Raw genomic sequence first — 14080 nt, forward strand, 5'->3', positions numbered from 1 at the left:
TCCCTGCTAAGTCTATTTTTGCTTTTTCCTGTGGTTCCCCTTCTGTTCTTCCATCTGTTTGGTTGAACTGCTTTATTCTCTCCTGGTGTTTCGTATACACTAATCCTTTTACTTTCTACCCTTCACAGCTTTGTTGAGTTGCAGTGCTGTAGTTCAGTTTTGTTTCTGCATACCTTCCACTAAGATTTCCAGGATGAGCTATGCTTTTGTGAAACTGAGACTGTTAAAATCATTCTCTCTCTCTCTCTTTTTTCTTAACTTTATTTTTATTACTGCTTGCACATGCCATTTATGGTGCTGTTGGCATTTGGGAAAAATACTATAATGACTCTGGTTTTTTGCTTCTCAGAATCTCCAGATCTTTCCATTTTTCTACCGTTTCCAAAAGCTGTAAAGGTAGCTCTCCAAGTAAAATGATATGGAAAGACCTCAATCCTGCAAAATGTACATGAATAATGGATTTCACTTACTGCAAGCCCTCCTGCCTTCGCTTCTGTAAGATCACCAGTGGTGCTCTTGGGTCCCATTGCTTTGTACTGTGAAAGTCCCCTTGGGCCACATCATAGATCCCACAGCTCTTTTCAAGACCAACCGCAGTAGATAAAATTTCAGAGATTCCCAAGACATTTTCAAATGCTAGTAAGAAAATTAATTGGAGAGTGGGTGAGAAAATCATAATTTTGAGACTGTCATTTTTATCAGCGCTCAGAGATTAAAATCTTAATAGGATGGTTAGTTTTTTGGAGTGCAGAAGAGTTTTGGTAAGCAAATATGTATTAATTACATATATGTGTAAGCCTTACCATTCTCAAAAGCAGGAAAGAAGGAAGGGAAGTCTCTTTCTGTGAGGAAATAAGTGCTGGGACAAAAAGAAACATTGGTGGGGATAAAAAAGTTATTTTCTGTCAACATGTTTGAATGTTCTGTGATAAACAGAGCTCAGTTCAAAGGATCTGGGAATCTCGGAAGATTTCTTTCAAGACTAAACCAATTTCCTGCAATATGCTGTCAGTGCTAGGAAGAGGCATCTCCTGCACATAAGAGCATCTGGTTGTTTAAAAAAAAAAACCCAGCATGTAGGAGAACAACCCCCCCTCATCCCTTATATAGAGCCATTTTCCAAAGGAATATGTACATCTGTGAAAACAGAGCACTTCAGCAAATTCTGGGCACTTTGGAATGTCATTTTGCAAGGAAAAGTGGTTTTTTCCTAACAGTGCATGCTTCTTGTTTGGATGTTTTCAGGAGAGGACTTGGGGCTTTTTGTGTTTTCACTTTTGCAATGAGTTATTTGAGTTCTGAAGTTTCATTACTGTTCTATTTTCTGTGTAGTGGTGTTTTCTTACTTGACAGTTTTTCTTACTCTATTCTCTTAAATAAGAATTTTGACTGTGAGTATTAAGCCTGTGTTAGCAGGAGAAAATTTTATGGTAAATGGCAGTTTTTTAATTTAATGCTAAGTTCTGTCATGTGGAAATACAGTTAATATTATAAGTAGAGTGAAGGCAACTTATCCATACTGTTGTTGCTGATTTGGATTGCCTGGTGTGCTTGCCTTTGAAAAGTAACTTGGCACTCTTGAAACAAACCTTTGAATTTTCTGTGCTGTAGCTGATGCTTCCACATCTGAAATACATTTGCCAATGTCTTGTTGTTTGCAGGAACCATTGATATATGAAGATGAAACCATGAAGAGAAAACAGAAGGAATAATAATGCTTTTCCGAAACCGTTTTCTGTTCTTGCTGGCCTTGGCAGCCTTGTTGGCCTTCCTGAGCCTCAGTCTGCAGTTCTGTAAGTGTCCTCCCCTTTTGGTTTCTACATCTATAGGTGTGGTTAAAACCGACCATAATTACATGTTGTTTAAGCATTCTTTCTGTCTTTAAATATTTGGGGTGGTTGTTGTTTTTGTTTTTAAGGGGTTTTGTTTGTTTGTTTTCAAAACGAATAAAGAAAACAGTTTTATGTGTCTTAGAGGAATCTATGCAGTCTCGAGACTTCAAACCAAGCTATCTTATAAAAAATAAAAAAAGTTGCATTTTGCAGTACAATTAAGTAATTGAATGTGATTGAATCTTTCCACGAAAGTAGACAGACCACATTTGAGTAAAAACTGCAGCAATTCCTTTGAGTAAAAACTGCTGCAATTCCTATTTTACGTTGCATCAGACCAGACAGGATTGAGGAAACTGCTGTGAAGGTTGAGTGTTGGAACTTTTCCTTATTTGTGCCCTCACATTAGGAAACCTGAAATAGTTCAATTGGCTCATCACAAGTGGTTAGTTTGTTTAAGAAAAGATAAATTATGTTGTGCTTCAGATCAGTTAATCATGGGTCAGTGCAGAGGTGCCTCATGTCCTGATGACTAAGCAGGAGGGTGGTGCTGAAGGCAGGCCAGGGTAGGTGACAAATGAGCATTGTGCCATCTCACTGATTATCACCTCCTTCCTCAGAGATAACGTTTGCTAGGCAAAGCCATGTTTTGTGTAAATCTGGTCTGTGTTAATACACAGCAATGTAATTAGCTGCTGTGAGAGGGCAAGGAAAAATGCATATCCATAGGTTAGGATAACATTCTTTGTCGTTGTTGTCATCTTGCATCGTGTTTTAATAAGCACAATCCTTCTGGGCTGTGCTTTTTATTCCGTAGTGTAAAAAACACCCAAAACACAAAAGATTGTTTTAGGTTTAGAATGTGTCTTTTGCATATGATAGACAACTTAGAAGAAAGGGAGAGAGAAGATGAAAGAAATATTGTGGTTTTCTGCTACTATTTTTGCGTGTTTAAACTCATCTGCTTGTAAGAGAGGGACCTGTGACTTTTTCAGCCTCCTGTGGGCACAAGCCAGTGAGTGTCATTGCAGATTGTTTTGCCCATTAGGCTCTTTATGGCTCTCCCCTTGATGTTGTAGGGTTGATTATGAATTGTGCATAGGGTGAAGGTCCTAGAGGAACTGCAGCTGAAACATGAAACTGAATTGTTAACTAAAATGAGTTTTATTTAGAGATGAGGAGAGTGACTCATATTTCATCTAAAGAGGAAATTATTTTCTGCTTAATTAGAACATGACATTTGTGAAGAGGAATTCCAGGAGATAAAGATATTTGAGGGGTGCTTTAAAGAGCACATAAGCTACTGCAAACAACCATCATGAAGCTCAGTGCCAATACCAACACTGATAGAGAAACTTTTCCATAGTGAGAATGGCAATGCAGTCTAGCAGGAGCCAAAACACACAGGTAGTCTGGTATTTTAACTTCTACCAGCTTCAAGTTGTAGAGCAATTTGTTCAAATTTGGAAGAAAGACCATTTCCACAGCAAATAAAAAAACTCTCTTCTATCACCATATACTTTTAGGCTGGCTGTGTCAGCTGAGCAACCTGTAAGCTCAACAGCTTTAGCTAAGTTATCAGTGCTATCACTTGTTGCTTTCTTCATCACCAGTGCTGGTTTCTGTCAGGAAATACTGTTTTTCAGATCCTCATAATGTTTAACTTTGGGATTGTTGGGTCAGGCTGGTCTCAGCATTCTTCAACACCAAAAGCAGTGTGACTGCCCCTTCTCCAACCACCACTGATAACTTTTACAAATAGGGTAAAGTTTGGTGTGTTTTACCCCTGCTTAGGCAGAGCATCCTGCTGCAGGCCCCTCACAAGACAGACACTGAGGTGCTCCAGAGAGTCCAGGGAGGTGCAACAGAGCTGGGGAAAGGTCTGGAGCACAAGTGTGATGAGGAGCAGCTGAGGGAGCTGGGGGTGTTTAGCCTGGAGCATAGAGACTCAGGGCAAGATTATCACTCTCTACAACTACCCAAAAACAAGTTGTGCGGGTTGGGGGTCAGTCTCTCATCCTGAGTAACAAGTGGTAGGACTAGAGGAAATAGTCTCAAGTTGTGCCAGTGGATGTTTAGATTGGATATTAAGAAAAATGCCTTCTCTGAAAGGGTTGTAATGCATTGGAACAGACTGCTCAGGTGGAGTCACCATCCCTGAGGGAATTAAGAGATATGTAGATGTTCACTGGGGGACATGGTTTAGTGGTGCTTGGTTAACAGTTGGAGCTGATGATCTTAGAGCTCTTTTCCAACATAAATGATTCTGTGATAATATAATTTGTGTTCATGGAATGAAAATGGACATTTATACATTTAGACTCAGGAAATTGTCCAAGCCACTGATCTACTTTGTTTTGTTTTGTTTGAAGAGAGTTACCTCCTGAAGCATTTGGAGTGGAAATGGATGTTTTATGGTGTTGTGAGATTGTGCTTCTCTGTTAGCAAGCAGTGCACAGCTTTGTGGAGGAGGGTTAGTAATTTCAAAACACACTGCTGCTTTTCTAAGTTTGTAATGTTGAAATAGTGTCTCCTCCTTTCTGTGATAAATTTGTTTATAGAAGTGAAAGAGTAACACTAAATGTATAATCATACAAATGGTGTGTATCTTCCTTTTTCACCCTTCTGCTTTCGGGCAGAGCATAACTCCTGTGAATACTTGATATTTTATCCCTCTTGTCCACATGTGGAACTGTGGCAATTTGAAGCCAGACTTGTGCTGACTCTGAAGTGAAGGTAGTAGCAAAGGCCAAGTTCAGCTGATTTTTCCATACGTTCTGACTCAGTATTACAGACAGCCCTCACTGGGATGCCTGACAAGGTCTCAGTCTGACCCATGCTTGAGCTGTGAGGGTTCAGGAATTGCTTGCAGCAGTTTGCCACCCAGTCAAGCAGAAAAGGATGCTGGTTTACTTTAATAGACTGTGCTGTGAAGGGTCTGGAACTGCTTTATGAGCAGCAATTTCTACAGCCACGATGAAGTGGAGGTGATGGGTGTTGTGCTAGCAGTCCTAATGTAAGTCTGTCCTTCTTGTAAGACAAACCCCTGAGGCAATTGTTTCAGAGCTAGTAGTTGTCACATCTCCAGTTTAGACAAAAGGAGAAAAACACAGGGGAAAACAACCAGTATCAGACCTCAGAATCTGCAGTATTGGTAGGCTGGGTAGGGACCCAGGATTAAAAGAAAACTGTGCCCTCTGTTTTGATGTTCGTTTGCTCTTGGTCTCTTTCTCTTCTATTGTGGTTTGAGTTCTGGTCTAAACTAGTCTGATTTCCTGTGCTGTGTTTTCACCACAAGGCTGGTGCTTCACATGCATGCTAACAGTTTACCTTACAGGATAAATCACTGAGCAAGTTTTCCTCGAAGTCTTTCTTGACAGCAAACAACAGCTCTGAGTGCTAGAAGTCTTTTCTCCCACCAGCATTTGCAGTGGATGGAGGTGGAGTGGTTGGCACGGATCCAGATCAGGAGCTGCTTTGTGTCTGCAGAGCCGTGTACCAGGGGTGCAGCAGGCAGCTCTGTGGAGCAGTGGGGTCACATTTGTCACACACTGTGTTTTGGCTTGATTTGCTGGATCAAATGCCAACTGAATCTTCATCTCCTTATCCTGAGAAGAGACCTATGAGCACTTCACTGCGTAGTTGGAGAAAGGACTCTTTCTAAACTGTAATAGTCATTCTTCCAGGTGTTGTAGTTGCTCTGGATCCCATAAGACACCTTCCTGCCTGCCAGACTCCTCTGTCCTGTTTGTTCTGGGCAATGGGGCACTTGGCCAGTTCTGCTCTGGATGTCCTTGTACAGGAGCAAAAGGCACAGTGGCTGTGTATGGTCTTTTCAGATGCTGCATCCCACTGCCCCGGGTGCCAGGCTTGCCTGCCCGAGCTGCTGGCTGCCTCCCTGTGAATTCCACTTGGAGCAGTAGGATAAGAGAACTTTCTTCAAGAAGTCCTACTGTTTTCAAGCTATGTGTCTTTAGATAAATAATGCATCGGGCTTTTGTTTCTGAACATATCTTGTGGGTGATAGGAGAAACACATCTGAGACACATTTGGAAGCTTACTTGAATAATACCTATTTCATAGTTTTGCCAGATGTGGTTACTATTTCTAGTAGGCACATAGAGGACTTTTAAAAAAGAAGTTTATACTTACTGAAAACATACAAGCTTTAACAGTTCTGTGCATCCTTAGTATAATAGTGTGGCCTGGACTTTGAAGCAGAAGACTGGGGCCAGATGTGCCCTCAAATTCAGTTTGGCTGTTAACACTTTGTACAGTGTGAAACCCGGACCTGATCAGCAGTAGAGGGAAACTCTAGAAAGGCAAATGCTTTTAAGGATGTTCAGCCTCTGTCCCAGTAGGGTGCTAGTTCCTGTGCAAACTGTGTTTTTTGGAAGATTTTTTAAAATACTTTCTTGATGGCGCAGACTGGGGTGTTGGTGTTTCAGAATGTCTGGAAATGACATTTGCTGTTCCAGTAATAATTTCCCTCTACTTTCTGTCATCTGATTTTGCACTGGAGGTTTTGGTTTTAAAGATGAGTCATTGGAAACAGAAATTGGGATTCTCCACTTGGAAAAGTAGTAAAGTTTTGTTTTATTTTATTGGCTTGAGTGCTGCAGGCAGCTCTTATTTTATAAGGATGGTGTGGGCACCACATGCAACCCTGAAGTGTTTGGGGCTTAGCCTGGTATCCTCACCATAGCTTCCTTCAGCCCCTATTGTGACACAACCCGTGGGGCGGTGGGTGCTCAGGTGGTCCAGCCAGTCACTCACAGGGACTTGGGGGTGGGAAGAGAGGTGGAAGCTGAGGGGGTGCAGCATCCCTGCTTAGCCTTTCCTTTTGCAAAGCAGGATGTGCTCGCACAGCCCAGGAAGCTGTAGCTGTGGTACTCTGCAGCCATCACTATCCCACCATCTCTGCCTGGAGGTGTGAGGCAGATGTGAAGTTTGGGGAAAAGCTGTGTGAGTTGGGTTTTTCAGAACTTAATTTCTGAAGGAGAAGGGGAAAGCAGGGGGGAAACCCCAGGGTATTCAGTAAAACAAGAATGTAACCTCCTGGTTGTTTTTAGGTAGGATACATACCCTTATCATTTCTCTATGGTGCATTCCTTACCATCTCTTGGCTATTCCATACCAAGAAACAGTGACTCATGTTTTGCACGTCAAAAATGTAATTTCTTTATAGGAAGAAAAAAAAGTATTGCATTTTGGCATATACTATATTTAAAAAGCCACAGTTTTAGAATTCTTGATGTAGAGAACTTATTTTTGTCATGTGTTACCAGCATGCAAAATTAAATGGAGACCAGATATCTCCCTTCATGAATTTTGCCTTCAAGCTCATAAGAATGGCAGATTTTCCACTCATGAGAATTCTCTCTGGGTTTTTTGAAAGTACTAATTTAATCTGAATTTAAGATTAAAGGGAAAAACGACCCATAAATAACATATCCAGGGCTTTGTACATTTTAGTAGTGAATGAAAAGACCTAACTGTAAATATAGAGATTTTTGTTAAAGATGTTTTTTTATGTTGTAACTGGATTTAGATCACTTTTTGTGATTCTCAAAACTGGTTATATAATGTACCAGTCCAGAAATGAACCCTTGAAGGGAGAGGAAACATGATGAGTACATGGAAATGATACTATGGGACAGTGTTACTTTATTCCACAAAAATACAGCAATCATTTAAAAATATCTTTTAATACAGGTCAGGTTAAGTTACTTGAGACAGGTTTTGAGTGGTAGAAGTTACATGTCAGCTACAGAATTTCATAATTCTTCGTTAAATATATACTCTGACTTCATCCATGACAGTTAGTTGAACTGTATTTAAGCAGAATTAAATATGAACTCTTAAAGCACATGTCTGAAGGCTACTGTATGGTTGATTCTGTAGCAGTAAGTCAGGTGATTTATTTACTTATGTTTCACCAAATTCTATTTTTTCCTTAAACCTTCTCTGCCCTTTGTTTTTTACAGCTCCCTAATGCTGAGTCAGGCTGCCTTCCAGGTCACTGCAGGCGTGTTTTGAAATGGCACCTTTGTCTCTTTTTTAAGCCAAAAAATTGCTCCTGGTTTTTTTCTGTGCATTAGTTGTATACTGAGCTAAACTTTGTTTTAACAACTGAAACATTGTTTTGAAATTCAAAAATTCACCCTATTTTGTTTGTAGAAAAAGCAGAGAGTTTTCTTACTAATGTGCAGCTGTTAATGTTCTTTATAAATGTTTGCTGATTCAGGGTTAGTTCAGGCAGGTGAATCTGCACAACATTAATCAGAATCACAGACTATTCTGAGTTGGAAGGGGCCCACAAGGATCATCGAGTCCAACTCTTAAGTCAATGGCCCACATAGGGGATTGAACCCATGACTTTGGCATTATTACAACCAAGTTTAACCAGCTGAGCTAATCTCAGGGTAAGCCTCAATTCTCACAAGAACTTGGACCCTCTGTGTGGGATTTGCATTCTAGCCCTTGCCTGGGGTTTTCAGGAGAGCAGATTTCAGTGTAGGGTCCAGTCCCCACAACTGCCAGGGCTCTTTGGGAGATGGGCTTTGCTGTAGGGCTGCCTTCCCTTGTTTCATGTTCGAGGTGATGACATAAAAAGAAAACCCGGATGTCTTGTGCTAAGAAGGTAGAGACAACCGTATCAACCTGCTTTGTTCTAGAATGAGTTCTTTGTTAATCTTTTGTTGACCACTCTGGTGTTAGACCAGTTTTCTGAGAATTCACGATCAATTCACAGTTTATTACCTTTATCCCTCTTACTTCACTTTTATCAAAGCTTTTAGGACAACCATCTGTTGATTGCAAATGGATTCATCATACATTAATCATTTGCTGTCCTTTGTTTGCAATTTGTGTTCTACATCTTCATCAGAGGATGTTTTGACCCAAATTTCCTTTCCCTCCTTGCTCAGTGAGCAGTTTCAACTGGACAGTACCAGGAAAAAAACTACCTTAACGTCAGTGGTTAAAATGCAGTCACGTTTGCCCTGTTTCTAGGCCATGTGCAGTCTTCAATAGAGGACTACTTAAACTTTTTTTGATGATAGGTTTGTTTTTCTGATCTGTTCTTTGTGCCTGCCTTAATCCCTGCTGTGCTACTGCAAATTGAGTTGAAAACCATCGGGTTTATGGATGTGCTAGTTTGCCTGTGTGTATCTGAAACAGAGATGCTTAATATTCTTCACATAGTTGTTGTTCATGTTTCTTCTAAGTTCTTTTAATTTTTCTCTTGTGAGTTATCATTCAGGCAGTTTTGTTCTTTATCTCCTTTTGCTGAGCTTTCCTTGCCGAGACAATAGAGTGACTGACTCAATCCAAAGTGTCTCATAGTTTGTGAAGATTTTTGAAAAAAATTATGTGTTCTTGGGCTTATGGAGTTTCTGTGATTAATAAGGTTTCTTAAACTGTACTGATTTTGAAGCTTTTAATGCCTACAGGCAGTTTTTAATTGTCTTTATATACGTATATATATATTTATATATATATATATATATTTATATATATGAATGAGTTGTTGCTGTTCCTAAAGTTACTTCCCTTTAACTTTTCCAACCTCACTCACTGAGAGAAAAGCAGTGCTTGCACATACTAAATGGCATTGTGGTTTAGTTTGAATGAAGCAGGATCTAAGTAGTTAGTGCTGAAGAGACTAGGGCTTTTGTGGACTTGCTCCAGTGCAATATGAAGTCTTGGAAAGTGGAAGTGATCTCCCTCTATGATTTTTGTGAGATGGTTGGATTAAAAAAGCTGGAAACCTATGTGGTGTAATTTTGGGTTTACCAACTACGCACATTAATACTGACTGAAGAAATAAGATTCACCGTCTTGCCCTAAGCTGTTTTATGGCAAGAGTCCTAAAGATACCAATAATTCTCTGATCCAGACAATACTGTTTTGAATTTCTGAGATTAATGGCTAGGTCTGCCATGACAGGCTTCCTCAGCACAAAAATCTGTCAGGTTCCACTGTATTAAATATGTTGTTTCAGGATTTGCTGCTAGCAAATCCATACAGTTTTCTGGACAAGGACAAACAAGTGAGCTGGCTTGGCTTGGGTAGGCAGTGGCATATGGTGTTGAGATCACTTCCCTGAGCAGGTCAGTTTGTGGACAGAAAACAGTTGGGATTAGATGTGAAACAGAGAAGTGCTAATTTAATGCAGTACTGAAAATATTGATTTGAATTTGTAAGGCTTTTTATCTTGGAAGGACACTGCTATAGAGAAGTGCCAGATGTCTGTGGATTGTGTCTGACTGATGACATTAACATATTAAACAGTTTGTGCCCTGTGCCTTCACGGTGGCTGTGGCTGAGCTGTAGACAGGGTGGGTTTCCCTGCCTTTGAGAGACAGAGAGAGATCACTGCCTCTGACCCAGGTGTGCAGCAGAGATACTGCTGAGAGGTGCAGGAAGCAGCTCAGTAGAGGTGACAGGAAGATGTCTTTCCCAGGGAGCAGGTGTAGTCTGTTGCAGCCCCAAAAGCTGCTGACTTGGTATTTTGACACCAGAGGGGCAAACAGTTGTAAAGATGTGGTGGACAGAGCAGAGGTGTGCTTTTAAGTCCTTTCATTGAATTGTTTTACCTATGTATTTTGTGATTTCTATTTCAATAGCAGGATATTCTGGTACACGCCCTAGTAATAGTTGGCTTGAATGTCAAAAGACATTCTGAGTATTTTGGGATGCTATCTCAGGAGAACCCTAAGGAATAGAGGCAATGACATGCACCTGAAGCTGTAGATGTCTTTATGCTCCTATTATTTGGTCTTTCAAAGGGTGAAAATCTGTTTTATCTAGGATGATAGAAAACAGTAGTGCAGACTTCCCCTTCAGATCCAGTTGAGGAGTGAGAGCTTAGTGAATTCCATGCAGAGTGAGAGTAGGGAGCTTGATGGTTTCAGCTGCAGAGAGCCCGCGTGGAACAACAGATTGTTGGGAAACAGAACAGGAGCAACTGTTGAACTGTCTTGAACTCTACTGTATGGAGCATTCTCAGCTGCTGTAAATGAAAGGATCACTGAAGCCAGAGGATTTGTAGTCCATGTTCCTGAGAAAATACTTTTTGCCATGTTTTCTTCCGCTATGCTGAACACTCAGTGTACTTGGCCGCTCTGTTGGTGTTCAGTTCACATATGAAATCCGCCAAGCATCTTTTTTTCAGTCATGTTGCAATCACTGCTGCACAGCTTCCCACTCTAGTGTGTGTGAGACTCATACAGGAGCAAAAAAACCCCATACAGAACAAAAGGAAAAACCAAAGAAAGAAAAAAGAGAAAAACCAAAGGTCCCCAGCCCCCCAGCAAAGGATGGCCATGGCATTCAGTATATATCAGTATACAGCAGCTACCTTTTCATGTTGATTTTTATTTTGAGACAATACTGTGGCAATGGGAAGAGTTGCCAACAGTTTCTGAACACAGCTGATAAAAGCTGTTTTGAAAATCTGTTCCAGGACAATTCAGCTGGATTAGTTCATTTAGCAGTTGCTGAGTTGTGTAGACAGAAGCAGGACAGCTTTAAGCCCTTACTGTAGTTCTCATGAATCTTGTAGATAGTAGCAATGGCTGGATCTGCTGTATTTACTTTATCAGACACCTATTTAGCCTTTGTGTATTGAAGCCTTGGTTGGTGGCCCCCAGGACACTGATTTGATATAGCTGAAGTCACTTCACAGCCTGGGGAGACATGACAGCTCTGTGGACACAGCAGTGGGAGAGCCTTCATTCAGACTGTTGTGGTTTATGGTGTTTGTTACCCTTCTCATTTGTGAACCACACTGAGCCTGTGATGGGCAAGGCACCAACATGACTCCCTCAGCATCAGCAGTCATGGGGCTTTTTTTGAAGCTTGTCCCTAAATAACCAGGAGCATGAGCAAGATCTGACTTGAGTGATGTGTTTATGGAGCAGGAAATCTGTCTGCTTGTCTCGATGTCTAGTAGGAACCTCCCCCAGCTCCTTCAGACTGACTGCAGAGCCAAGCAGTGAGGTAATTAGTGACAAGCTGGAAAGGAAAAGCTCTACTATGTATATATATATTTATTTTAAAGAAAGTAACATATTTATTTGATGAAAGTACAAAACTTCTCCATGGTGAATATTGTAAAATTTCAGGGTAGTAGAAAATAGGATAAAATACAGAGAGTAATTTTTACCTTGGGAAGAGAAGTGGAAAATGATTGTCATCTCTTGAGCTTGAAAAGGCTCAGATTTGCAGTCAGCATTGCTGTGTTACTGCTCTCAGGCTGAAAATCCTGGAAGCTGTTTAAGCAGTGCCATATGCCCTTCTGAATTGTCCAGTGAAAAACAGTGGGGGAGAACCTTTAAAACTATAAAGCTCTTTTCAGAGCCACATCTGGACTTAATAAATGCAAGCACCCATTGTATAATTTAATGTATCTGTTTAAATTGGGTCTCAAACACAATAGTACAAGGCCTGTCATGTGTTTGGTGCAAAAAGGATTTTCTTAACGTATTTATTTTCCCTGTGTAAGTCCAGTTGGGACCTTGTAAAAAAATCAGCAAAGCATGCAGCTAATGCAGCTGGAAATAGGAAACTTGTTCTCTGCAATACTGGTGTGAGTTTTTTAAAGCTGGTAAGCTACAGACATGGTGATTGTGTGTAGTTGCTGTATTTATCTTTTAAAGTGCAAACACAGACAAGGGAATCTGGCCTTTTTCCCTGAGTCTTGTGGATTAAGGCCCTGGGTCACTATCTGAAAGCTATGGCTCTGTGGGCAAGGCAATTGCCCCAAAGTGAGGAAAAGCTTTAAAGAAGTTCACAACTGCCAGAAAATAGGCAGACAAATACCCATACCCCATTCCTGGACACAAATGGAAGTTTATCTATTTCTGTCCAAGTCTGTGAAAAACGGCTAAGAAATACAGCTGACTTATAGTAGTTCTCAGTTGTCCATAGAGAAATTTGCATCTCCAATGGAAAACTGTAGAGATCTGAAAACCATGAAGGCTGAAAATTCAGCTAGCATTAAACTGAAGAATAAGCTTTTGATTGCATTTCATGTGAGAAATTCACATCAATAAATATTAGTAAAGGTAAGATGCACTTACAGGTTGTAACTACAATCAAATTATGATTGTTCTGGGGAGAAAGAAGGGACTGTGGTGAGAAAGCTCATACTGGGACATGTGTGTAGAGTTCCATTTTGCTTGTGCATGGCAGGAGAGCATTGTGAAGTCCTTGTTTTTTTCCCTTGTATCCTAATAAATGTGATTTTCCTCAAAACATGCACATTAAAACCTAAATACTTTAGTGCTTGCACTCGTTCCCCCTCAGCCAGATCTGTCTTCCACTAGATTATCTGAGGTACATCTGCAACCTCCTATCCTCCCTCAGTTTCCATTTTCTGTCAGTAAACCTGTGTATACAGGATACATCAAAAAACTGTATTTCCTGCACTTCAAACAGAGAAACAGCATTTTTAGTTCCTTAAATAGTTAAAAGTGGCTCAGACTTGTAGGGGAGAAATTGCCCAGTAGTAAAGAGAAGTAATTGGAAAAAAAAATTAATCCAAGATTAAGGAAGTAGGAAAAAATATTGGAAAACTTTTGGTAACATTCCTTTAGATTTCTTATTTCCAGTAGGTGTACTCTGAGATTAGCTCAGTTTATTAGAGGGTGGTGCCAATAGTGCCCAGGTTGTGGATTCAAACCCCATACAGGCCATTCACATAAGAGTTGGACATGATGATCCTTGTGGGTCCCTTCCAGCTCACAATATTGTATGATTCTATGCTATGTCCATCTCAGCCTTGGACAGGTGGTTTTCTTCGGATTACAAATTAAACAATAGCAGGGAAACCAAAAGAGAGCATTTGTTTTATTGTTTATTTGTTTCACTGAGAGCTGAATAATAGTGAGCAGCTGTAGCTGCTACTTAATTGTGTTGCCTGCTGTGATTTTTCCTCTAACGTTGTCCTTGACAGTCTTTACAAGACAGATGAGATGCCTTTATTTCTAAGTATTTCTTGACAGCAAATGTGGCATGGGCTGATGTTTTCTAGCAGTTTGATGATGATAATGCTGGAGCTGAGGAATGTTGGCTCAGCAGCCGTGTGCTCACTGCAGAGCGCCATGTGGAACCTGCGGGCTCTCCTCTGGGTTCTGCTGCTCTGGGGCTGCTACTGCAGAATGCTTTTCTGCTGAAGTTCTCTCTTTGTCTGTGAAGAATATCTGTTTGTCCTAAATCTGAATTCAAATTGCCCATGAGTG

General features: G+C 40.6%; 1 protein-coding gene across 3 annotated transcripts in view; it reads left to right on the forward strand.

Annotated features, from left to right (window-relative positions):
• The window catches only part of PXYLP1 (2-phosphoxylose phosphatase 1), a 47863-nt gene that overhangs the window by 13168 nt on the left and 20615 nt on the right, over positions 1–14080 (forward strand). For 2 of the 3 annotated variants that reach the window (XM_071566540.1, XM_071566541.1), the window contains exon 2: positions 1662–1793. In XM_071566540.1, coding sequence (XP_071422641.1) covers positions 1715–1793 — 79 coding nt within the window. In that variant the 5' untranslated portion in view covers positions 1662–1714. Of the gene's footprint in view, positions 1–1544; positions 1565–1661; positions 1794–14080 lie in introns of those variants that run through there. The other variant, XM_071566542.1, reaches the window with a different exon arrangement.

This window comes from Pithys albifrons, chromosome 11 (assembly GCF_047495875.1).
Source record: "Pithys albifrons albifrons isolate INPA30051 chromosome 11, PitAlb_v1, whole genome shotgun sequence".
Lineage (NCBI taxonomy): Eukaryota > Metazoa > Chordata > Aves > Passeriformes > Thamnophilidae > Pithys > Pithys albifrons.